We start from the raw sequence: 27,648 nt of genomic DNA on the forward strand, positions 1-27,648 counted from the left end.
AAACTATTCCTTCCATATAATACTGATTTGGTATCCATATCAGATTCTCTCTCCCTCCTTCTTCCCCTCCCAGCCTCTAGCAATCCCTGCTCTCTCTTCAGAATGAGATTTTTTAGCCTCTGCATAAGAGGCAGAACATGTGGTATTCCTTTCTGTATCTCTTATTTCATTTAAAACAATGTCTTCCAGTTCTATCCTATTTTGATACAAATGACCAGATTTCATCATTTTATGGCTAAATATTATATATATATATATATATCACTTTCTTTATCTGTTCATTTTATTGTGGACACCTTGGTTGACTCCATATCTTTTGCTATTGTGAATAATGTCCAATATAAATTAATTCAGCCACTATAGAAAAAAACTAAAAATACTGGCCATTATTGTGGCACAGTGAGTTGAACTACAGCTTGGGATGCCCATATCCAACCTTGGTTCAAGCCCCAGCTATACTTCTTCCAATCCAGCTCCCTGCCAAAATAATTGGTAAGGCAGTAGATGATGGTCCAACTACTTGGGTTCCTGCCAGCCACATAAGAGGTCCAGATAGAGTTCTGGGCTCCTGGCTTGGGGCTGGCCCAACCCCAGATGTTGTGACCAGTAGATTTGGGGAGTGAATCAGAAAATTGAAAATTTCTCTTTCTCTCTCTCTCTCTCTCTCTAGGTGAATAAAACTTTTTTAAAAAACCTAGAAATAAAATTGCCATATGATCCAGCAATCCTACTGATTTATATATGTTGAAAATTCATGTACATTCATTGCTGCAGTTGTAAAGCCAACACAACCCTCAATGAAACTTTAAAATAGTTGCTTTCAGAAAAGTACAAATTGCATAGAACAGAAGCAAAGAAAATAGTAAGCTTGTATTATAGATTTGGCTTCCTATATTATATGTATTTGGAACATATTTTAAGAAGAGAAGAAAAGGCAGAGAACAGTATCCTTCACAACCGTGAATGATCAGATTGCAATAGGATGTTCTGTGGGAGTAGTAAAATATTAAGTTTGGGGCCAGATTGTGAAGAGAGTAATTTATGAAAAGGCTGACTGTGCATAATTAAGCAAACTTTTCCCTAGGCAATTCAACGCTACAGATGGATTTTGATCAAGACTTGATAATAAGCAAGTGATATATTGGTAAAATTTATGTAGCAGGAGAATGTGGAGCGATTTAAAGAGGAACAATCTCAGCTTCTCCAATATCATCTGTTAGTTTAGTGAAATAAAATGCATCTCTCTGATATATAATAGTACACAAAGTTCAAATTGAAAGATACTTTAAGGAGCTATTAGGTATATATATCAGAGAGAGAGAGAGAGAGAGAGAGAGAGAGAGAGAGAGAGAGAGAAATGTACTCCCATTCACTTATTTGCCTTCCAAATACCTGTAGGGGCTAGAACTGGGCCTGGCTGAATCTCGGGCTGAATCTCTAGTCTAGGAACTCAATCCAGATCTCCCACATAAGTGGCAGGAACCCACTTAATTACTTGATCCATCACCTCTGCCATCCAAGGGATGCAGTAGAAGGAAGCTAGAGTTAGAGGCCAGAGCAGGTATTGAACCAAGTTTCTCTGATAGGGGGCACAAATGGACATCCTAATCAACATCTACCTGCTAGGCCAAACACCTGCCCTGAATGTGGATCTCTTAAATTGACATTGATCCCACCAATGCCTGGAATAGATGTGATGGAGATACCCTTTGGCATCAAAAGAAATCTAAACAAAGATTAGCTTAGTCTACCCAAATATGTCTAGGAAAATATGATCAATGGAAAGATAGTGGTGCAGAAGGCAGGTTGGACAGAAACATGGATAATAACAGCTATGGTTAGCTCAATGGGTCACCATATTCCAGGAGCTGTGCTGAGAGCCACGTGGATTCTTTCACTGAATCCTTACAAAGCTGGACAGGGGGACAATCACCACATTTATTTTACAGATGAAGAAACTGAGGCTCAGATTGGTTGTGTTACTTATCTAGAGTCATGGGGTTAGTAAGTGACAGAAATTTGGTTCTTACCCTGCACATTAACTTTAAAAGATATGTCTCTGTTTTTCAAAAAATGTGTAGAAATAAGAGAAATGGGCAGATAGAAAGTAGTCTCTAGTTGGTAGCAGGTATTTTTAGAAAATTTTTGTTTATTTATTTGGAGGGCAAAGTGACAGAGAGAGAGAGAGAGAGAGAGAGAGAGAGAGAGACTTAGTCACTCCCCAAATGGCAACAACAGCCAGTTCTGGGCCCAGCTGATGCCAGGAGCTAGGAACTACATCCTGGTCTCCCACAATAGTAGCAGAGACCCAAGCATGTGTGCCATCTTCTGCTGTTTTCCAAGGTCACTAGCAGTGTGATCTGAACAAGTTAAGCTTTACAGAAGTCCATTTTCTCATCTATAAGACAGCCATAGTAACTACTGCTTCATGGAACTGTTGTAAGTCATATGAACCTTGTAAAACACTTGCCATAAGTCAGACGCTTATGAAGAGTTCAGTAAAAAGCTACTTATGTTCTTATTATCTAGTGTCAATGCTGCTGTAGGACATGGCTCTTTAAGGCCTGTTTTTGACCTAAAAGAACTCCCAGTCTGTCAGCAACACTGTACTTGTTTAAAAAGGAATCTAATCCAAAGTGATAGATATGTGAGAAATTTCCAAGGACAAGACGAGAAAGGGGAGAAGGCCATACAGATATAACAGCAAATGTCACGTACAAGTAAAGTAGTTGCATTAAAGCGGTATAGACCGGATCTCATGCTAGGAGTTCTGACTGATGTGCATCAAAAAAATTCATCTTATAGGCAACGGTAGTACCATAATAAGCTTTAGCAAAATAAATCTAGAAAGTACTTATCGCCAAAAATGTTAGTTTTATTATAGATAAAAATATTAGATTTTCTTCTTTTATCTATTTCATCTATTTTCTTCTTTTAAAGGCAAATCATAATAAACCGCAATTTTACCATGTAAATAATAAATTCCAGAAGTGAATGAGCCTCCGGTATCAGCTGCCACGGCATAGGGGCTCTTGGATGGGTCACTATAGACTCTCAAAAGTACATGCAGTCCTTATTGGATTTTACACACTTTTATCTTCTGTAAATATTAATTTATTTACTTTTATTTATTTGAAAGGTAAGGAGACAAAGATAGATGGAGCGATCTTCCAACTGCTGGTTCACTCCTTAAATGCCCACAACCACTGGGGCTGGGCCGGGCTGAAGCCAGGAGTCTGGGCCTCAATCTCCGTCTGTGATGTGGGTGACAGTGCCCCAGTTACCCGAGCAGGAAGCTGGAATCCGAGGCACAGCCAGGACAGTTCAGGGACTCTGATATGGAATGCAGGCATTCCAGACATCATCTAAATCACCCCACCAGGTCCCTGCCATCAGTTTTATATTTTTGAAAACCACGGTTTATTAGTGTTCCACAAAGGAACTCGAAGCTTTATTAGCTTGATAGAAACAGCAATGTAGCAAGAACGTAGCATCGTTTCCATCGGAGTTTTACTTAAAACCTTTCCCAGGATTCTTTTGTACTAGGGTAATGTTTATTTGCAGTTACCCCCTTTCCTATTAATATCCTTCTTTTGTTCTGTCTGCTTCAATAACCAGGGACTTGTGGACACTGTCTGTCAAGTCAGAAAAAAGAATGTGTGACTCAGTCTTTGGCCCCTGGGAATGACTGATTTCTTAGGAAATTACCTCTTTCTGAATTTACACAATGAGTTCCTCCTCACTAATCTTTTCACTCATACCAGTAAGCTTTTTTTGAAAGCCCAATTTACAAACTAATTAGTGGTCTTATTCATGCAGTGGTTCAACTCCACAATCTTTAATTATTTAAGTATTGATATAATTTCTAATACATAATTATTTCTTTATAGTATTTGCGACCATTGTGCAAATATTGCAGCTGTGATCTTTCTGATTCAAAAATTGGGGCTTTTAATGTAGCGATATATATTTTTTCTCTAATTCTGCACATTACCTGGGTAAAAAATGATTCAAATACATAAAAATAAAATTATATTAATATGTTATCATCTTTGGCTTTAGGGATAAATTGAGGTGAATTATCAGTATCCTGGGAATTACAATAACATGGACAAAATACTTAATACATCAAAGAAATTGTTTTTCTTTTTCACTCTGCAGTTGTCAACATTTCACTTTGGAACTGAGCTTAATATAGACATTCCATACAATGATGGCTTTAGGTAATTTGAAATGACTAGAAAATAAGTAGCACAAATAATTTTATTTGATATTGATCAGGTATTTTTAATTTTGTTAATTTTTTTCAGAACAGTTTCTCATGGAACTAGAAGACATATCTAGCATAAAATAAGGTGTAAGAGCAATTTTGGAAAATTTATAGTTAAAAGCAATTGGAACAACAGAAGGTTGTGATCACTTATTCCCTCTGTCTTTTAGGTTCTGAACCTCTTCCTGGCCTTGCTCTTGAGTTCCTTCAGTTCTGACAATCTTGCTGCCACTGACGATGATAATGAAATGAACAATCTCCAGATTGCTGTGGGAAGGATGCAGAAAGGAATCGATTTTGTTAAGAGAAAAATACGTGAATTTATTCAGAAAGCCTTTGTTAGAAAGCAGAAGGCTCTAGATGAAATCAAACCCCTTGAAGATCTAAATAACAAAAAAGACAGCTGTATTTCCAACCATACCACCATAGAAATAGGCAAAGACCTCAACTATCTCAAAGATGGAAATGGAACTACAAGTGGTATAGGCAGTAGTGTTGAAAAGTATGTTGTGGATGAAAGTGATTACATGTCATTTATAAACAACCCCAGCCTCACTGTGACCGTCCCAATTGCTGTTGGAGAATCTGACTTTGAAAACTTAAATACTGAAGAATTCAGCAGCGAGTCAGATATGGAGGAAAGCAAAGAGGTAGGAATTTTAAAAAGGGGGATATTTTGGTATTCTATACTTCTATTGCTATAAAATCATTAATTAAGTTGCATGATTTCTTCTTGGGAAAAAAATAGGAAATATCTGTTGGTAAATTTTTATGGCAAAATTGGTAATAAATAAATTAATGAAAGATTAGGATATAGCTGGACAAGTGATATACTATCTTATTTTTTCAAACATTCAACATTTTGAATCCTTGGTAATATTAATATGCAGATAAATGTGAAATTTCCTAAGTGCTCTAAAATGATTTTAGATATGTGAAAATGCCTCAGTATGTGCACTTTGTTCCTTATATCTCACCACACAGTGGTTTTTCTATGTGCTAGAGAAATGCTTGATGGGGGGTACTTCTAATTTTCATATTGTCACATTCTTGGCTTTTATGAAATACTTAATAAAACATTGTCTTACTTAGTTTGCACAGGCATATTTACTCATAGAAAACCTGACAGGAATCTTGGCTTGACATTTACATATAGTTTTCTATTTCCTGAAGCAATTTTTTTAAGGAAGAGAAGATAATGATGAAGAATCATGCTAGAAATATTTTTAAACTAACAAGCATGCTATTTAAACAAACAAAAAACTTTAGTGCATTACAAAGCTCAAAATTCTGAATTTACCAATTCGGTAGACATCTATTTTCTATTTTTTAGTAATGTAAAGTATCCTTTGGCTTACAAGAAGAGTGTGAGCACCAGAGAATGCTTTTGGTTTGCTTTGTTTGTATTAACCTGTAGGTTAGTAATTGCAGAGTTAAAATTATACAGAAGGCTGAATTTAAAATCTTAAAGTTTGGTTTTTTACCTGTACAAAAATGAAGGTAGGATTCCAAATAATGGAATCTTGCATAATCAATCAAAAATAGAAAGAAAAAGTTGGTTGGCAGAGAAGATGAAGGTTTCATCATTGTTCTCATTCTAAGATAGATGATATGGGGGACATTTGAAGCACTGTAGTACAAAATTTAAATAGCATAACATGATAATTAATCTGTAATCATGATAATTACAGATAAATTATAATTTAAAAAAATAATTTGAATAAGAAAACTTTAAATATTTTGGACAGTATGCTTTCATTTATTTCACAAAATTACTTAAGAATAAGCTATATTCTCTTTTTGTTATGAGGTAGGTAGTCTTGCTAGTGCAGTTATTAGGTAGAAGTAGATATTAAACACAGAATTCAAAAAAAATTTAAACATAGGTACTAAATATTAAGAAATAGGTAACAGGGTAGCAATAGATATTAGTTTAACATGTAATTGATGACATTCACGGACAAAGTAGTAGACCATATAGCCTGGGGCAAAGAATTACTGAAATTAGTTGAATTCAAATTATCACTAACTAGACTACTATGTTTTAAGATGGAATAATATCTGGCAATCTTGGTAAAAAAATTTTAAAAGAGTGCAGTTAGTTGGGTTATGGTAAAAGAGTGGGGTCTAATTTTATCTATCACAGCTGATGTCAGCATTCAGAAAATAGAGTTGGCCCATGAGAATTTTAATGTATCTTGCTATCTCATATTTCGGCATTAAAACTAATAGTGAATGTTTCCCATATAGAATGTTTAGTTTTAGATGTCACATAAACTAAGAATTACAATGGTACATTTTGAGGTATGAATTCTTGATATTCAGTCTTCAGAAACTTTAAAATCTCATGCTCTCCAAAAGGGCATGTATTTTACCTACCCTTAGACCATTATGTTTGGCATAAAAGTTTTTTTTAGTAATATAGGGTTTATAGAAGTGAAATCCAAATTTTCTTTCTCACTTATCTTGTCATCATTAAGCTTTTTACTTTATTTTCAGTTTGAGTTCATTCTGAATGCACCAAAGTAACATTTGTGAATTCAGTATTTTGGAAGTGGAGGTAGAGAATTGATGGACAGAATTGTTTTATTGCTAGAATTATGGAGCTGTTTTACAGCCTTCCTACCATCAATATATTACCTTAATGTTAAAATAGTGTTTGTAGAAATGCTTAATAATTTCAAACACCCTCCCCTTGAAATATTTTTTCAGTGTCTGCCTTCTGTTAATTTTTGTCTGAATATATTTTTGAGTAGTGGGATGGGATTGTTCTAGAAGCTGTGTTGTGTTACATATCACATTAATCAGGAAGAAATTGAAACAGGCTTAGGGCTAGTCCTTTCTAAATGATTTTTACAATTAAAGGAAAATGAGATATTGAGCTTCGGAATATCCAAGTGTATGACTTTTTATATGGCATTCTAAGTGAAGGACTCAGAGATTTCCAGGTGTTTGAACTAAGCCTTCTCATGTCTGTCAAGTTGTGTGATTCCTTAGTAGCTTTCTGTAGATTGCCTAGAGTGTATCATTTAAGTTTCATACCATAATCATAATGCTATAACTCTTATTATATTATTGTGACTACACTTAATAGAATTCCTTTTGTGATTTTAAATGACTGATTTTACTTTTAGAGTTTTTATTAATGTTGAAGCCATGCTTGAATAATTATTTTTCAAAGTAAAATTTAATAGTGCAATAATGGTGACCTTCACTGCTTACCATTCTTACTTCTCACAGGGGTAAAACCAAGCTGGAGCCATCAAGAACGCAGCTCTGGTGTTTTTTAACCAGGCAGAGGCTCGTGCCACCACTTTTACCCAGGTTACCCAAGCAAGTTGTGCTTATATCAATATAATCAGTTTCTAAATGACTTTTGACTGGCCTGCATGTTACTCAGCTATGTTCCTTGCCCATCCATTGGCAATAAAATAAAAACATGCACAGCTGCTATTATGCTGAGTCATAGAAAGCATGGTCAGGCAAGTTTGAAAACCTAAGTTTCTTTCTTTCTTTTTTTTTTAATATTTAGCAGTTGATTTTCTTACATAGATTTCAATAGAAGTCATATCCAATGAAAAGAAAAAGTGCATGCCTTTATGAATTATTTAATAACACATATTATTATAGAATTTTGAAAATGCTAAAGGCCTGAAGGAGAAACATTGGTACTCTTTTAGAAACTCCCACAGAAAAGTTTTCTCATTCCCAAAACTTTTTTTAATATAGTACAAATGTGTGTACTTATTGGTAATTTTGTGGTTCGTGCCATTTTATGATTTTCTGAAGAAAAATCCACCAATTAAAGCAATCCCTTATTCATGTGCAAACTTCTAAATGATGTTTTAATGTGATAATAATGTAAATGAACTGAAATGTTTGTGTTTTGGCTGCTAGCAATGTGAGTATAATTTTTATCTGCTTCATTTTAGAGAAAATGGCATCTCTATGTCTAGCAGTTGACCAAACATTTTGTATTTAGAATATGGTTCCCTTGGAGATTCAGCTTATATTTATTCTAAAACTCCTAGACTGAAAAAAGGGGAAATAGTTGTTTTTATGCACACACACAAAAAAGAAGAAGGAAAAAGACTTATAGGTGGTGTGCTAATTCTACAAGTAGATCTGGAGCCTGCCTTTTTCATCTAATTGACTCCTTTGTCCATTATGGGGTTTTACACTCAATTTTATCCAAACCTATCGTAATACTTTCTCCTAAAGAATACTATTTAAATAGATCATGCCTTCACACGCCTTCAAGAGAATAGATTTGTGAGCTCTTGCTCTGTTTATGTTTTTCAAACAAAGAGATCAGCCTTCTCCTGTGACTTATAGCAATCAGTATAATACCATTCTATGGACTCTAGTTACTGTTCCATTCATATCCTGGTATTAAACTCACAGCTTTGTGCACAAATAACTTAATTAAATTGCTCAGGACAATTTAATCTTTTTTTTTAAAAGAAAAGAATATTAAGTACATTGTCATTTAGATACCCCCCCTTCTTCTAATAAAACTGTAAAATAAATCATATATAATCATTTTTGGCTCTTTGAAAGTAACAATCTTCATGCCATTTCTGGAGCTTTCTTTTATACTTTTAAACAAAATATTAAGTCACTGGCACCCCAGATGCATGAAGCACAATGCTTTATATGTTGAAGGAATAGTCATCTTAAATGGAATTCAAAATAAGTAATTGCTCACTCTTAACCACAGATACACAAATATAAACAAAAGACAAAAAGGGACAAAAGAGAACTATGATTTCCAACTGTGTATTCACTGATCAAAAAAGTATGGAATTTTGGTTCCTTACCATTATATCCTCTTTTCCAAGTTTCTTGGAAAGAGTAAAAGTTAGTTTTCTTTTTCTCTGAGCATATTATTTTCAAGTTCGTTTGTAGGAAGATATTTGAGAAAACATGATAATCGCATACATTATCTACCAGTGTCTCCAGAGGATTTGACTGGAGTGAGGTGAAATACAAACCGAACAGAAATCAGTTCTGCCTCATTTATTCTGAACTCTTATATTATTACAATTTCTAATTTCTAATTTCCTTGAGAATGTCTCTGGTTCTCTATCATGACATGGCTGCTCTCCAAACTAATATACTATATTCCAATACAAGGGGAGAAAGAGGGCCTAGGTATGGTTGGAAGGTTTGAGTAAGCAATGGTGGGATAGGTTCAATAGCAACCCTTCTAAGATTTTATCCTGGGGAATATGTGATGCTTGTGGTAAAGTTTTCCTGTGCGATAGTGATTGACGGGAGGGGACAGGTTCCAAATATCTTAATCATAAGAACAAAATGGGCCAAACACATGTGTCTACAAGTAATCTCCTGGTAATCTACTGAGGAGTGGACAATCATGGTAGAGGGCTCCTTCTGCCATTCTGACAAAGATAGGTGAGATCTTTATATTTATGTGCTTAAAAAGTAATAGTGTATTAATTATACATGCTATTAAAATAATTTCCTTATAATAGAATTTAATAGGAATGATACTTAAAGTGATTTTGACATCTTTGTTGTTTAAAAAAAGGTAATACCAACAATTTCTTTCTAATCTTAATATGCCACTTTGGCCTTAAATCCACACAATTCAAGCAATACCATAGCATCCATTGTTACCGTGCAAGATTTTTCATGTAAAATGACTGACATAGTCAAACAGGCAAGACTTGAAGTAATGTATGCTTGAAGTTATCTATTTTTCAAGTCCCAATTTTTTATTGTATCAGATTAGAATTTGTCTTTTTCCAAATTATGTACAACATTTACTGACTACATTTTATTTAAAATGGCTTAACATCACAACGAGAAACAAATGTGCCTATGAAAAAGTTAGCAGTTCAGGATGTTTTCTCTCCATTTTTCTTTTGTGAAATTTTTAACAAAAATATACTTTTGTATACCTACCTTTACTTTATGAAAGAAGTACTATTGATGTTTAATGGTAATTTATCAATAATGTAGAAAGTAAAAGTTTGAAGCATAGTATTTAAAAATACAAATTGGCATATTTCATTTTGTTTACTTATTAGACTGTTAAGTAAAATATGATTCTTCCCTGCTTACCTCATATAACTGTGATTATCTCACACGGAGAAGAATCTCATCAGAATTAGTGTTCTGCAATGTAAAGAAATTTCCACCAAATTATTTAACTAATATTTTCAATACATTTGTTCCCAGATAAATATGTACAGGTAATGAAAGAGAACACGAACATCCAAATGTTACAAAGAGAAAGGTAGAACTTATTACACTAAGTCTACTTCTAGCGGATTTATATTTTGGTTTCCTACTTATGTAGCATTTTGTAGTTCATAATGCCCATATTGGAAGATTCACAGGTTACTTTTCCTTAAAAATTCCTCATTAAGTATGTAAGTTGTTAACAGTTCCATATAATGACATACATTTGACCATTCTAATTGTTGAATTTATTTATGGCCTTATCAGGAGTGAAAGATTTTTATATCCTTGACTTGTTGCACTCGCTTGTTATGGTCTTTTTACTTTTTACTTCTAACTGTTTTAATGACATGTTTTCTGATGTGATATTTGCCTCTCAGATGTTTTTTAAGAAAATCATTGAGTTGATGTTATCAAGAAAGATTTCCTAAATGAGAACTTCTTATCTAGTTCTTAGGACTATTATTTAAATTACACTTTTGTTCATGCACTAGTCCAACATGTATTTACATCCATATTAACACACATAAGAATCATGAGTATAGCTTGAATTAATACTGAAGTTCATGATTATGAAACATGTCAATGAATAATGTCACATGCATTGTGCTACTTATCCAGTTGACAAAATGTCTTAAATTAATAAAACTTGAGTTAACATGTGAATAACCAAAGAAACTCTCTAGAGACTTCTAGCAGATATGGGGTATAGAAGATCCAGAGTCCAACCACTGATTCACTATGATCTTTGATAAGAGGATTAAATCTGCATTTTTTTCTCTAAATAGATGCTGGTTGGGCTGACAGTACAGCTTAGGTTCTTTGTATTGGCACATACCAGAAATTTTAAAGTATTCAAGTAATATGAGGGTACTTCAAAATGCTCATAGGACAATGGAATTAAAATATACACTTATTTTTGTGCAAAAAAGTTGAAATCCATGCATACTTTCTTCATAGTATTCATTTTATATAAACACTTTGAAGAGCTCTTATACATATACGGATCCTATTCAGATGGGGAAGAGGAAGAAGGATGAGACTTATTCTCCTTAAAGAGGCTTCATTTACTACTGGAACTATAGATCCATGTACACAAAGTAGAAAGAGGGAGAAATTGTCAGAATGATTCCAAACAGTCTTTCTGACTTAAGAGTTAAAGTTCACTTCATTTCATAAACTAATCTGAATAATCTACGGCCTGATTTAGGTACAGGATTTCTAATTCTAAGAATTTCTTACAAAATCCAGGACCTTCAAGGATTTGTGTTGACCTGAAATTAAGAGAGAATATATTGTTTGTATTCCCTTGCATGTGAAAGTGAGTATCAGATAGAAGTAGTTAGTTGTTGAGCAAAGAGTCCATGTACTAGTCACTATCAGATGATCATATGTAAATAAACTTTAATGCTTCTGTGTACCTGTGTTACATTTCAGTAACCTACAGATGACAAGATCAATACTGACAGGTCTCTAATGTGTAACAGCTTCATGTGAATTAGATGGATTGAAATGAAAGAATATTTTAGTCATTTTGTCACTTACATGTATGTAATTGTCTGAGAAAGAGTCTTACCCAAAGACAAATGATAAGAAAGTGTAAAAAATTCTAAATATTGGAATATGTATAATAAATCTTCTCACTTTGATGCTTAACATTAGAGCAAAATATGTTAAAATTTTAAAGACAAAGATAAGGTTTTTGTTTAGTATTATGACAAACATGATGAATAGAAAAAACATCAGCCACTTTGAAGAAAAATATAATATATGATATTTGAATTAATCCTTTTGGTAAATTACAAAATAATCCCCAAACTAAATTTAATAAGGTAGAAATATCTAAGGTAGGTAACATGAAACAAAAGCATTTTTCAATCTCATGTACACCGTACCTACTCATAAATGTTTTGACTTTATCAGTACAACTATGCTAAGTAAATATTGTACATAGAGAAAATTATTTTCATAAAATAAAGAAACTATCTTCCAAGGGAAAAATTCATATAATCCATAGCCCAAATATGAATAGAATATTTCCAGTACTGGTTACAACATCCATTTTATTCCAGTTTAACATACTTCAATGTGCATTTTTGCCATGTGCTTACTTCATCCCTGTTATAAACTAGCTCTTGTCAGCTCAACCATTTCCTAATGTTATGCACTACTGGTAATAACATTGTAACAGGTTCGAGAATGCTGTGGCCCAAACTACTCTGATTCCATGCGGCACTCACACCTGGCCCTACATCATTGCTGCACCATTTTAAGACCAAATTTAATCTTGGATACTTCCATTTATACTGATCCCAAGAATGGCCTGACCTGGCTAAACTTTATGGGATATCAAGACTTAAGACTTCTTTCTAATACATGTTTGTTTTGGAGATATTTCACCTAAAGGAAAACAAAACAAAAAGAGATTCATTTCTGTCTAACAGGGCAGGTAAGAGTGCCAGAGTAACAAGTAGTTTCCAAATGCACAATAAATCGCAGGAGTGCATTGGCCAAAGAGAATGCAAAGTATCAGCTCTTGCTACATAGCTAACGATGTGCTGCTGTTTCTGGAATTAGAAAATTCTAGCATATATTTAATAACAACCAGTGGTATATGTTTTCATGTCAATGAAAAGTGGATAAATTTATATTGTTGCTGTTTATGTGCATTTGAATAAATCTTTTCTGCATTTGACATGAAAATACACTTGTGCAGCTTTCGTTGGTTGGGTCACAATTTTAGAATAAAACAAACAATACTGTTTGAAAACTGAATCACAAAAGCAAGGTCACAGACCTCACCAGATCGTATGTTTCTGGCAGCTTACATAAGTTGTTCTGCTGTATCTTATTTTAGAATCTCTACATGGGCTTAAATAAAAATTATTTCAGTTGTTAGCAGCACATTGTAGAGGAAAACTATATACTATTGTACTGTATCTAATCTTGTGACCCCCCACCTCTACCAAAGCAGACTGGCACTATGTTTAAGTTATTCTTAAATTACAGAACAAGAAAATTCATACTGAAGACAGGGGGCACACCTTAATACATTTTTATATTTAGATTAAGGAAGATATTGAAACACTTTCCTGTGGGGTTGATTTTCAGAAGCTAAATGCAACTAGTTCCTCTGAAGGCAGCACGGTTGACATAGGAGCGCCCGCTGAGGGGGAACAACCTGAGGCTGAACCTGAAGAATCTCTTGAACCTGAAGCTTGTTTTACAGAAGGTAAGCAGTGCAAAGGTGCATACGCTCATTATTTTCCTCTTACCTAGCCATCTGTGTTTTCTACCAAGCTAACATCTATCTATGTGTATCGATGATCTATGTATAAACTTCTGTACCTACCCACTGTTCATGTACTTGCTAATTTTTGCTTTTTCTATAAAAAGCTAGGGGAAAATTTTTAAAAGGTAAGGCATCATTTATGTAAATAGGAATTATTTTTGTGTATCTTGTTCAACTCTGAGAAATGGAAGTAAGAGGCTGTTCGCTAGTCTTCCAGAATCTATGTAACAGGAAAGAAAGTCTAACATATAAATCACTCTTAATGTTTAAGAAATGAAAATAATAAAGTAAAAGAATTTATTTACTGTTATAAGAAATGCTAAGTGCACATTTAATTCTGTCCTTCAGTAGCAATTCCTTTTATCAGCCAAGGTCAGAGTTTTTATTATCTCTGAACAGATAGTAAGCAATGAAAATGCCAAAGTATACTATGGGCTGCTTTATATGGTGCAAAATGTCACTGGAGTAATTGCAAAATGATTTTGTAAAGAAAGATAAGATTGTATTATTTGAGGTATGAGTCAATTATCTATTGTTATAATAATTTCATGTATCAAACCATCTAAAACCCTTGGCTGTAAGTCATTGTTCTAGTCTTTACTCCTAATTCTTTCTGTCCAACTTGCAGACTTTTCAATCATTAATGTTTATATTGTATATATAATATATTGTATATATTGCATATATATGAAATATTGTATATATAAATATATATATAATGTATATGTATATTGTCATTTATATTGTTTTGTTTCTCTGTTCTTGCCATTTCATGTCCTTAATGTGATTGTTTAACAAATTAAGAAATTAAAATTTTTATATTTATTTATTTGGATTTCATTTAGGAGGGAGAGAGGGATCTTCAATCCACTGATTCACTACTCCAATGTCTACAATAGCTAGGGCTGGGCCAGGACAAAAATAGAAACCCAGTATCCAATCTAAGTTCCCCATGCAGGTGACAGGGATCCAAGCATTTTTTTTGACAGGCAGAGTTAGACAGTGAGAGAGAGAGACAGAGAGAAAGGTCTTCCTTCCGTTGGTTCACCCCCAAAATGGCTGCTGCGGCCAGCGCCCTGTGCTGATCCGAAGCCAGGAGCCAGGTACTTCCTCCTGGTCTCCCATGCGGGTGCAAGGCCCAAGCACTTGGGCCAAGGGCTCCAAGCATTTTAACATCACCTCCTGCCTCCCAGGCTGGGCATTGGCAAGAAGCTGAAATTAGGAATGGAAATAGTACTTGAACATAGCCACCCTGATATGGGGTCGATGTCTTAAATGGAATCTTTTTTTTTTTAAACTTTTATTTAATGAATATAAATTTCCAGTGTACAGCTTATGGATTACAATGGCTTCCCCCTCCCATAACTTCCCTCCCACCCGCAACCCTCCCCTCTCCCGCTCCCTCTCCCCTTCCATTTGCATCAAGATTCATTTTCAATTCTCTTTATATACAGAAGATCAATTTAGTATAAAGATTTCAACAGTTTGCACCCACATAGAAACACAAAGTGAAACATACTGTTTGAGTACTAGTTATAGCATCAAATCAAAATGTACAGCACATTAAGGACAGAGATCCCACATGAGGAGGAAGTGCACAGTGACTCCTGTTGTTGACCCAACAAATTGACACTCTAGTTTATGGCGCCAATAACCACCCTAGGCTGTCGTCATGAGTTGCCAAGGCTATGGAAGCCTTCCAAGTTTGCCGACTCTGATCATATTTAGACAAGGTCATAAAAGACAGAGTGAGGATAGTAACCAATGATCCTAAGAGTGGCATTTACCAGGTTTGAACAATTATACAGCATTAAGTGGGGAAGAGGACCATCAGTACACACAGGTTGGGAGTAGAGCCATTGGTGGTAGAGTAGAGGTTATGATTACAAAGGAATGAGGCCCAAGTGCACTAGACAGGGCAACTGCTGTGCCAAATGTCTGCCTCCAGAATGTGCTTTTTCTACAACCTTCAATATCTATCACCAAATACTCTTCTTCTATAAAGCTCAAAAATTAAACTTAACTAATGCATTTTTATAATGCTTTGTGTGGTGATGATTTTTCTTTCATATTACTATAAAGTTTGTAGACAAATAATCTCTAATTAAAATATAATTTCTTTTAGGGCAAGGCCATATTTTGCACATTATAGACTTTATTTGTTATTTGTGCAGCACAATTCTTTGGGTATTCAGTAAATATTTGTTGAAGAGCCTTTTATCTTGTAGTCCAAGAATTCCACAAAGGTGACTGTTACATTGGCACTGCTAATGACCAGAATTTACAACTTAGATGTTCAAAATGGTAGTAGAATGGACTTTAGTAATCTTATTTACAGAAATATTATGAAACATGTCCTAAATTTATTTACCTGTAATAAGGTAGGAGATATTTATGTCATACCATCAACTGAACTAATCAGAATTCAAATGTATATATATATACATATATACATATATATGTGTATAAATATATATATAATGTCCAAATATAGTGGAATTACAGGATAAATGCAAGATGACAATATCAACTTTGGGTAGTTTTTTAAAAAAAATATTTATTTTATTTATTTGAAAGACAGAGTTACAGAGAGAGGTAGAGACCTAAACACAGAGGTCTCCCATCCGCTGGTTCACTCCCCAAATGGCCACAACTGCTGGAGCTGAGGTGATCTGAAGCCAGGAGTCAGGAGCTTCTGGGTCTCCCACATTGGTGCAGGGACCCAAGGACTTGGGCCATCTTCTACTGCTTGTCCAGGCCATAGCAGAAAGCTATATTGGAAGCGAAGCAGCTGGGACAGGAACTGGCACCCATATGGGATGCTGGCATTGCAGGCCAGGGCTTTAACCTGCTGTACCCCAGCCCCAGCCCTTGTTGGCTTTGATGATATAATAGAATCCATTATAATAGTTCTATAAACATAAAATGAATATTTACTAAATCCATACAGATGATTTTTATTTCTATCAGAATGTGTCGTAAGGTAATATGTAGCTGGATTTCCTACGAGCATACATAGATTCACACACAAAATGAGAGTAACTATTTTTTCTTCATTGATTCCCATGTATCATAGACTGTGTACGGAAGTTCAAGTGTTGTCAGATAAGCATAGAAGAAGGCAAAGGGAAACTCTGGTGGAACCTGAGAAAAACTTGCTACAAGATAGTGGAGCACAATTGGTTTGAAACCTTCATTGTCTTCATGATCCTGCTCAGCAGTGGGGCTCTGGTAGGTGGTGCATGATCTGTTCTTTCATCTTTTACACTAAAACCTGTTTTGAAATAAGGTATTTGTGAGAATGAGAGACAATAAGCATGATACGTTTAGCATAGTGTGAGAAGCTCAGTAAATAGCAACTTTTATTGCTGTCTGGAGTAGTTCTCAGATGCAATCAAATTGAGGACAGCATGGTTTCTTGTAATATTTAAAGAAGGAACTTTCTGACTTTTAATCACCAGAGACAGTTCTTAAAGAATGTCCATATAGATATGATGTGGGATTATTGGTTAAATATCAAATGGCTTAACGTAAGCCTCTTGCTGGAAGAAATTCATTTGTCTTGTTCACATGGATTTGCCATTGCCAACCACGCTGAATGGCAGGGTTATCCTGCCATTATAATGCCAAGTAGAGAGGGGACTCTGCGGGCTCATAAGTCACTAATGCCCTTGCTATACTAGCTCTGGGTTTTGAATTGTATCCAATGAAAGCCCACAAAAGCACACAAACGTGACTGCACAGTGGCTAGCTCTTGAGGAGAGTCTTCCAGCTTCAGCTATAAATCTCCAAGGCCTTTGTATTGAGCCCAGGTCACAAGCCTGGAGAGCACTATTCTCTTTAAAAAAAAAAAAATTATTTCCATTGTACTTTATTCTGGCCACCAGGATTGAGTTAAGTATAAATGTATAAATGGTCTTTTCAGGCCCAAAGGTCCAGAGGTTCCTGTCAATGTGTTCCTTACCTTTTCCCAAGAGTTCTGCACAATGACAGCAGGAAGAGCTTGCAGACTTAGACCCGCACATGCAGAGAGAGAGAGAGAGAGAGAGAGAGAGAAGTGAGAAATGAGAATCCTTTCCATCTTCTCAAGCTGGGGAGCCTCCTTACTTTATATTTGACGACTGGGAAGAGGCACATTCTAGTGACTGAACTAGACAAAGCACTGACCCTCAGATGACTTTCCACCTCCTGCTTTAGGGAAAACCAGCAGGCAGGCTCTCAGAATTTTCAAATTCTTTTGGTGTATTTTGATAGCATAATGTAGAAACATTTAGAATTCCCTGGTTGACAGAAATACCCAGGCAGTAGTTGATCGTGTGTAGATCACTATCAAGCAAAATGCAGTCATGGGAAATATTAAGCTATCCAGACTGAGTCACCTAATCATCATTTTCTTTACTAAGAAGACATTCTAGAGACTGTTTATGACAATAAAATTCAACAGCATTTTTCCATTTGCAGGCCTTTGAAGATATATACATTGAGCAGCGAAAAACCATTAAGACCATGTTAGAATATGCTGACAAAGTTTTCACTTATATATTCATCCTGGAAATGCTTCTAAAGTGGGTTGCATATGGTTTTCAAATGTATTTTACCAATGCCTGGTGCTGGTTAGACTTCCTGATTGTTGACGTGAGTACTGTGCATTTTCTTTTTCCATTTATTGGCATGCGCTAGTCTTAGCAATAGTTCCTGGCATATAGTAGTCACTCAGTAAATACAGCATCACCTAATATAAATGATAGTTTCAATTTTCCCAGTGAGAGGATACTCTAAAACATTTTTGCTTATTTAAATACATCTAGTTTCAGAGAGACAAAATAGTGAAATGCCATCTTATTATTATAAGAGACAGCTTTAAAACTTCATAGAAAATGCATATTATGAAAAAACTATGCATTGATTTCAAATTTTGGGGACTAAGGTTTAATTATATTTGTATATATATATATTTGTATATATATGTGTGTGTATATATGTGTATATGTATATTAGGTTTAATTATATTTGCCAGAAACTTGTTGAAATACCCAAATACTTACATATGTAGCGTCAAAGTTAAATTTGAAATCACAAGTCATGCAAGATAATATATGAATTTAGAAATTTTGCTGTTTTTATTCTCATGTTTCACAAAGTAACTCATTTAAATTCTTCCCAGGCATCTTTGGCAGTGGTATCTTTCTCATTACGAAAGCCTGTTGAGAAGGGTTTGTCACACAGCTGGATTATTAATTATAAGGAAACAGAAGTCCAAAAACGCAAGAGACACTATTTGATCTTTCTGCTGATAGAAATAAACTTGCTATTAGCCAATTATTTAAAGGTTTTATTAAATTTCATTAATACTGCAATAAAGATAGAGTATTACAACATAAGAGAGTTTTTAAATAATTAAATATCAATGAATCTATTAAATATAACACAGTGATTTTTACATAAAATGTTAAAAGTTTTCTGGTGATAAAATATGAAAATATTTAAAATCATACATAAAAGTTTGGACATTACAAACAATAGAAAAGTCACAAACCTTTTATTTGTATACGTGATTATACATTATAATATAAGTACTCATTCTTTTCTCTACACTCTACATGTGGTTATGATAGGTTGGCAAATATATAATATAAATCATCCAACATCTATGTAAAGATAGAAACAATAAGTCAACATTACTTGACTATAAAGAAGTTTCTAAGAGCAATATAGTTGTCTTGCAGCCAGAATTCACATTATCTAATGTGCTTTGGTGTTTACCTTTTTTGGTTTAAGAAAATTATTGTAACATAATAAACTGATCAATATTTTGCTTTAATTCCAATATGTTTATTGTTTATCTGTTATGGAAGCTATAAATATGAGTAAGTGATTTTTCTAGTCCTGTGGGAGCTTTGTTGGCTAGTGAGAACAGATATGTATACTATGACAAGTTGACACCTGTAATAAAAGTGTCATTTGCTTCCCTTGAGAATGGTTACCTGCGGGAATTGAAGTGTGAGCTGGAGTTTGAAGGATGAGAATGTTAGTAGGTACTGATTAGGGAAGGACTCCAAAGGATTAAAACACTGATGCATGACATGCAGGGCTGATTCAAAGCAGAAGTTATTGAGGATAAGCACAGAGTGCCAGGAAGTGAAGGAAAAGGTTTGCAATCGAGTGATAAGAAAGGTAAGTAGGAGAACGAACAGTTGGAAGAAACTGAGATGCTGTCTAAAGAAATTTACAGTTTAGTAGTGAGGAAGCCATTGAAGAATTACCTGCAGCGAAGTCGCAAGACCAGCTTGCTACTTTAAAGAAAGATTTTGGGGGGAGTGTGAATGATGGAATATAAATGGGGTTATTTAGAGACCAAAAGACCAATTACATGATTGCTGTAGTGTCCCAGGAAAAGCCTACATGTCGCTCCTTTGCACACTTAGCTACACAGGGCACATAAAATTGGATATTTTACCATCCGTTTTAACAAGGTGATAAGTACTTCCCCTATTCAGAATGTCTTCATATGTCTAACTTTTTATCTTCCACCCTTTAACTTATGCCTGTCGCTTTTTTGTTCTTCTTCAGAAAAGGTAAAGTACTACAGGTCCTCAGATATTATATACAAAAAATCTTTACAATTCTGGATAATTCAGTAGCTTCCAAAATCTTAGGGTTTAGGGAAATTACATTAACCATTGGAGATAAAATTTATAGCTTAATATTTTTTCTAAATTTATAAATAGCCACAAACTTTCATGTTGCATATATGAAATAAGTTTAAGTAAGTCAAATTTTTAAAATACATTTCTATATACTTATATTTCATAAAAATATATATAAATTAAATACGTATTAATGCTGTACTCTTAAAAGGCATAGTAATCATTGTTTCCTTAGAATATATAGTTTTAATGAGTTTTCTGTATTTGTTCCAAAAGAAATCAGGCATTTCTGTGTCATTTACGATAGTTATTCTTTTCCTTTTTAACTGAGACTTTATAATTTTTTGTTAACTATATTAGTCATCAGCATGAATAACTCAACAAAACATTCATCTTGCAATTTATAATTATGATAAAATCTTAACTTTTCACTTTCGAATTCACTAATTTTATTTGACTTACCGAATGATTTTGTGCCCTTCACATTGAAATCTGCAAAAAGACAAAGGTGCTATTTAGAGACCTGGGCTTGTCTGAATGTGTTTATGTTCATTTACACAGTGATTTGTATAGTTTACTGGTGTAACAAGTTTTAATTTCCCTTTCAGGTCTGTGAAATAATATGACAAATGACAGTTTTATAGATCTGTAGATGAAGATCACAGTTGTTCTTTACTTTCTACTGTATTTTTTTGTTTGTTTAAATTTCTGTCAGAGCCAGTGTTAGAACATACTTGGTAAAGCTGCCACCTGTACCACCAGCATCCCATATGGGTGTCAATTTGAGTCTGGGTTGCTCTACTTCCAATCCAGCTCCCTGGGAAAAGCAGCGAAAGATGGCCCAAGTGCTTGGGCCCCTGCATGCACATGGGAGACCTGTTGAAGCTCCTGGCTTCAGCCTGGTCTAGGCCTGGCTGTTACAGCCATCTGAAGGGGGAGGGTGGGGTGAGGTGGGGGGAGTGAACCAGAGGATGAAAGATGTCTTTATCTCTCTCTGCATGTCTCTCCCTCTCTCTCTCTCTCTCTGTAATGCTGACTTTCAAATAAATAAATCTTTTAAAATTATATTTTCTGTGAAGAATCTTGAGAAAAGAACAAGTGTAGCTCCTTTTATTGTAATATATATTATTTTGAAAGGCAGAATTACAGAGGGAGATGGAGTGACAGAGAGAGAGAGAGACCTTCCATGCACTGGTTCACTGCTCAACAGCCTGGACTGCAGGCTGGAGCAACAGCCAGGTGGAAGCCAGTAGCCTGAACTCCATCCAGGTCTCCCACGTGGATGGTAGGGACTGCAGTACCTGGGTTGTCTTCTGCATTGGTACGGAGCTGGATCAAAGTGGAGCAGCGGGGCTTGAACCAACTCCCATAAGGGATGCCAGTATTGCGGGTGGTAGCTTAATCTGTTGCTGTGCTACAACTCCTGTGTCCAACTTCTTAAGTGTGGTTCACAGGCCTACATTGTTAGCCTCTCCTGTAGAAAGGCAAACACTCAGCTGCAAATCCCAAACCTGCTAAATGAGGTTTTGCTAGTTGTCAGTGTTTTTTTGGTTTTTGGTTTTTTGTTTGTTTTTTTTTTTGTTTTTATTTATTTATTTTTTTTTTTTTTGGACAGGCAGAGTTAGACAGTGAGAGACAGAGAAAGTGACAGAGAGAAAGGTCTTCCTTTGCCGTTGGTTCACCCCACAAGTAGCCGCTATGGCCGGCATGTTGCAGCCAGTGCTCTGCGCTGATCTGAAGCCAGGAGCCAGGTGCTTCCTCCTGGAATCCCATGTGGGTGCAGGAGCCCCAGCACTTGGGCCATCCTCCACTGCCTTTCCGGGCCACAGCAGAGAGCTGGACTGGAAGAGGAGCAACCGGGACAGAATCCGGCGCCCCGACCGGGACTAGGACCTGGGGTGCCGGCGCCACAGGCGGAGGATAGCCTAGTGAGCCACGGTGCCAGCCTGTTGTCAGTGTTTTTAATAAGCATCCTGGGTGATTTTGAAACTAACTGAAGTTTGAGAACCATTTGTGTATTGCACAAAGCAAGGTTGAAAAGTGTAAACATTTTTGTTTGTAAATAAGAAAATTGTCTGCTTTTTCTGTATAGGTCTCATTGGTTAGCTTAACGGCAAATGCATTGGGTTACTCAGAACTTGGTGCCATCAAATCCCTCAGAACACTAAGAGCCCTGAGACCATTGAGAGCCTTATCCCGCTTTGAAGGAATGAGGGTAAGACAAAATGCTTTCGAATTCCTGTGAACTGTGAATGAGAACAGACTGACATTTCTTTTTACCTTGAAAATGTCATTTGCCACAAAATGGAGCAATCTGGAAAACATGCTGAGTGAATTAAGCCAGTCCCAAAGGGACAAATATCATATGTTCTCCCTGATTGGTGACAACTAACCGAGCACCTAAAAGGAAACCAGTTGAACTGAAATGGACACCATGAGAAACAATGACTTGATCAGCCCTTGTCCTGAATGTCGAGGAACAACTTACTACTTTATTCCTTTTAGTACTTTTTTGCTCTACTTAATACCATTGGTTGAACCATTTAATTAACACACAATTATTCTTAGGTTTTAAATTTAACTGAAAAGTGATCCCTGTTAAATATAAGAGTGGGAGTAAGAGAGCAAGGAGATGTACAGTTTGGCACTTGCTCAATCGGACTTGCCCCTAATGGTAGGGTTAGAAACTGCCAGGGGATTCCAACTCAATCCCATCAAGGTGGCATGTACCAATGCCATCTCATTAGTCAAAGTGATCAGTTTCAGTTCATATTTGATCATAATGATATGATTAAGCGTCAAAGCGATCACATAAACAAGACTAGTGTCTGCCAATACTAACTGATAGAATTAAAAAGGAGATAATAATCCAACATGGGAACCGGGATACACAGCAGACTCATAGAATGGCAGATGTCCTAAACAGCACTCTGGCCTCAGATTCAGCCCTTAAGGCATTCAGATCTGGCTAAAAAGCCCATGAGAGTATTTCAGGCATGGAAAGCCAAGACACTGTGGTAAAAAAAAAACAAAAAACAAAAAACAAAAAAAAAAAACAAAAACAAACAAACAAACAAACAAACACCTAAATGAAAGATCTCTGTGAGTGAGATCCCAGTGGAAAGAATGGGCCATCAAAGAAGGGGGTATCTTTTTCTGAAGGGAGGAGAGAACTTCCACTTTGACTATGACCTTGTCTAAATACGATCAGAGTTGGTGAACTCAAAAGGCTTCCATAGCCTTGGCAGCTCATGACAAGAGCCTCAGGGGATCACTGACACCATAAATAAGAGTGTCAATTGTTAAATCAACAACAGGAGTCACTGTGCACTTACTCCCCATGTAGGATCTCTGTTCTTAATGTTGTATACTATTTGAGTTAACAGTATAACTAGTACTCAAACAGTACTTTATACGTTGTGTTTCTGTGTGGGTGCAAACTGTTGAAATCTTTACTTAGTATATACTAAGTTGATCTTCTGTATATAAAGATAATTGAAAATGAATCTTGATGTGAATGGGATGGGAGAGGGAGTGGGAGATGGGATGGTTGCAGGTGGGAGGGAGGTTATGGGGGAAAAGCCACTGTAATCCAAAAGTTGTACTTTGGAAATTTATATTTATTAAATAAATGTTTAAAATGGTAATTTCATGGATAATCTGCATTTTCTACATTTATACTGATGAGAAATCAAGTAATCAATAATATTGATCAGATATCCATACTACTTGCCACCATTGGAGACACTCATACAATGTAATACCTGAGTCTTTGTTTCTAGTTGACTCTATTTTTGCTTCGTGGGAAATCAGTACCCCTTTTTTTGCAACTACTGATTTGAATCATGTTTAGTTATGCCCATTCCATTTATGCAAGTACAGGAAATCCTATTCACTGAAATTTAAAAATACCGAATCGTTACTCATCATTCTTCAATGTTCCACATGATGTACTTTAAGCTATTTGTAGTCTGAACGTGGTCTTTTAGTTTTTAAACACAGCCTGAGATGGCTAAAAAGTAGGTCAGCTCTGGAAAGTGAATATTCATTTAGAAAGGTGCTACCATGGAACTAGCTGACTTGTCATCCCCTGGGGCATACAACCTGAGATTGCAGACCACATGCCTTCACCCCTATTAACAATGATGCTCTGTCTCAGTGGTTTTAACTGTTAAAATACAATTTTTGGAAAATGATGCTTTCTGTGATATTTGAAAATGATTTCTTAGAATTCATCTTATTGTTGCAAACACACCTATAAACAAATGGTATGCATGTGGCTGTGTTTGTGTATGTGTGTGTGGTTACATAAAAAGAAACTGCTGTTCTTTTTACCAATTTGAAATAACTATTTTTGTAGTAGAAAGTTTAATAAACAAAGGGTATTAAAATTTCAGTGCTAACACAATGTTCTTATTTTCTATATAGAATTTGGCTTCAAGTGTTTTCCTTTACTCTCAAATTTTAGATTGCAAATTATGGAGTTGGCATGATTTTTTTCAATTACTTTTTTAAGATTTATTTTATCTTTTTGAAAGGCAGAGTTAGAGAGAGAGCCAGAGAGAGAGAGAGAGAGAGAGAGAGAGAGAGAATCTTCCATCCACTGGTTCAGCTCCCAAATGGTCTCAATGACTGGGACTGGGCCAGGCTGAAGCTAGGAACTCGGAGCTTCATCTGAGTCCCCCACATTGATGGCAGGAACCCAAGTGCTTGGGCCCTTTTCTGCTGCTTTTCCAGGCCCATTTGCAGGGAACTGGATCAGAAATGGAACAGCTGAGACTCAAACAAGCAGCCATATGGGATGCCGGCATTGTAAGTGGTGATTTAACACTCTGTGCCACAACACTGGCACTGGCTTGATTTTGTGTTTTTAAGAAAATTGTGAGATTCACATGATGACCTTGTTTCTTTACTCAGATCTCACTATTTGTACTTACTCTTCGCATTCACAATAGTACTCTTTCAGAAAATTTTTATTACATGTGTACCCTTATGTCTTGAATAAACATTCTACCATATAAGATTTATCATATGCTATTAAGAATTATAATTTTAAATTCTTAGAGCTACCAGAGTCTAGTCCTACTCAACAGTTTAGAGAACAGATATGCTTTCTAACATTTGACCAGTTCTTTTTATCATGTTTTAAAATAAGTGAAAAAAAATGTGGTGTTAGCCTCTCCCTTATTTTTCTTCTCATTCTGCACCAGGTGGTTGTAAATGCTCTTTTAGGAGCCATCCCATCCATCATGAATGTACTACTGGTCTGCTTGATCTTTTGGCTAATATTCAGTATCATGGGAGTGAATCTCTTTGCTGGCAAGTTTTACCATTGCATTAACTTCACCACGGGCGAGATGTTTGATGTCAGCGTGGTCAACAACTACAGCGAATGTAAAGCCCTCATAGAGAGCAATCAAACTGCCAGGTGGAAAAACGTGAAAGTGAACTTTGATAATGTGGGACTTGGATATCTTTCTCTGCTTCAAGTAGTAAGTAATCGCTTTAGTAATCTCTGTGATACATAATTATAATAGTCTAAATTTCTTCTCCAAAACAAGGAGATATTGCCTGACACATGTTATAATGAATATTATCCAAAAGATGAAAGGCAAGCATTTGTGGGGATGTGGAGAACAGGGAACCCTTGCAAACTTGCTCATTGAAGAGTAAATTAATACAACCATTGTTAAAAACAGTATGGATGTTCCTCAAAAAGTTAATGATAAGAGCACCTATAATGTACTTTTGGGCATGTATCCAAGGGAAATAAAACTGCTGCCTCCAAAACAGATATCTAAACTGCATGCTTATTACAGCACCATAACAATAATCAAAATACAGAATTAGCATAAGTGTTCAGCAATGGATGGGTGGATAACAAAGAGGTGGTATATATACACAGCTGAATTATATTCAGCCTTAATAAAGAAAAAACCACACCCTAAGTGACAACATGAATGAACCTGGAGGTCATTGTGTTAAATAAAATAATCCAGGCACAGAAAGAAAAATACCATGTGATATCATTTACATATAAATCTAAAAAAGTCCAGCTCATAGAAACAGAGAATAGAATTTCCAGGGGCTGCAAATAGGGAGAAGGAGAGTTGTTCATCAAGAGAAACAAAGTTCCAATTAGATAGGAGAAAACACTCCAGAAATCTATTGTATAGCATAGTGATTTTACTTAATAATGTTTTGTATACTTGAAAATCATGAGGAGAATAGAGTTTAAGTGTTCTCACCACAAAAAATGATATGTTAGGTAATGCATATCTTAACTAGATTGAGTGAACCCTTCCACAATGTATATATACTTCAAAATATCATGCTGTACAGCATCTATATAATTTTTGCCAATGTAAAAATAAATGTAAAACAAAACAAAAATGCATATATATTCTACATAAATATAATAAACTACATAAAAGGAAAAAAGATTTAATATGAATAAAAATCAGTTCTTCTTCCCTAGCATTTGCAAAATCTTTCTAAGGTTTATTTGCCTAAATTCTTCCTCAGTAATTGTTGACTATATTTTCTGTACCATGTTGAAAACAAGACAGCTCACAAAGTTTATAGTTTCTCAGACTGAGTTAGGTAGTCCAGTCCATGTCCCTTATTTGTGAAATTCTGTCTAGGTGTTCATTGTTTTCTCCCATCTCAACTCTGAGCAAAGTAGAGATGCTTGTCCCTGGGAGTAAGGAATAAATTTATTTTATTTTTCTGGGAGAAGAGTGAGAGGTAGATTCTGTGCTCCTTTTCAAGTGCAGACAGAATATAGCCTCCACTCACCCAAATATTATCAATACCGTAACCAAGTGTACTACCCTTATACCCATGCTCAAATTCTGTCCTCATTGCCATCTTCCTGCCTGCTGGTTGAACACTTTAATCTCCTAAAAATAAAACCCCTACTTTCAAGACTATTCTGTCTGCTCTTTATTTGTAAGAATTGTTTCAACTCCTCAGCGGAGCATAATGTCTCACATCCAGCTGCTCCCTGAGGTGATCTATCTTTACAACCCCAAACACTATAGCAATAATCAAGCAAAACGCAGATCCTGTGGCACTAAGAGACTGAAAAAAAATGTGCAAGACTTTTGTTTTCAGGAATAGTCTGCACACACAATAGAAAATAAGTTTTTAAAATATTAAATTATTAAATATGTATTTTTAATAGCAGGAGACTGCTTCTTACAGAATAATTATCTCAAAATGGTTAAAAA

At 35.4% G+C, this 27,648-nt stretch overlaps 1 protein-coding gene across 1 annotated transcript in view; it reads left to right on the plus strand.

Moving 5' to 3' along the window:
- Window positions 1-27,648, plus strand: part of LOC133766450 (sodium channel protein type 2 subunit alpha) — an 83,251-nt gene that overhangs the window by 44,592 nt on the left and 11,011 nt on the right. Inside the window, exons 17-22 of the mRNA XM_062200124.1 lie at window positions 4,441-4,920; window positions 13,589-13,709; window positions 16,846-17,000; window positions 18,231-18,404; window positions 22,509-22,631; window positions 25,627-25,908. Coding sequence (XP_062056108.1) covers window positions 4,441-4,920; window positions 13,589-13,709; window positions 16,846-17,000; window positions 18,231-18,404; window positions 22,509-22,631; window positions 25,627-25,908 — 1,335 coding nt within the window. The remainder of the gene's footprint in view (window positions 1-4,440; window positions 4,921-13,588; window positions 13,710-16,845; window positions 17,001-18,230; window positions 18,405-22,508; window positions 22,632-25,626; window positions 25,909-27,648) is intronic.

The sequence above is a fragment of the Lepus europaeus genome, chromosome 1 (assembly GCF_033115175.1).
Source record: "Lepus europaeus isolate LE1 chromosome 1, mLepTim1.pri, whole genome shotgun sequence".
NCBI lineage: Eukaryota > Metazoa > Chordata > Mammalia > Lagomorpha > Leporidae > Lepus > Lepus europaeus.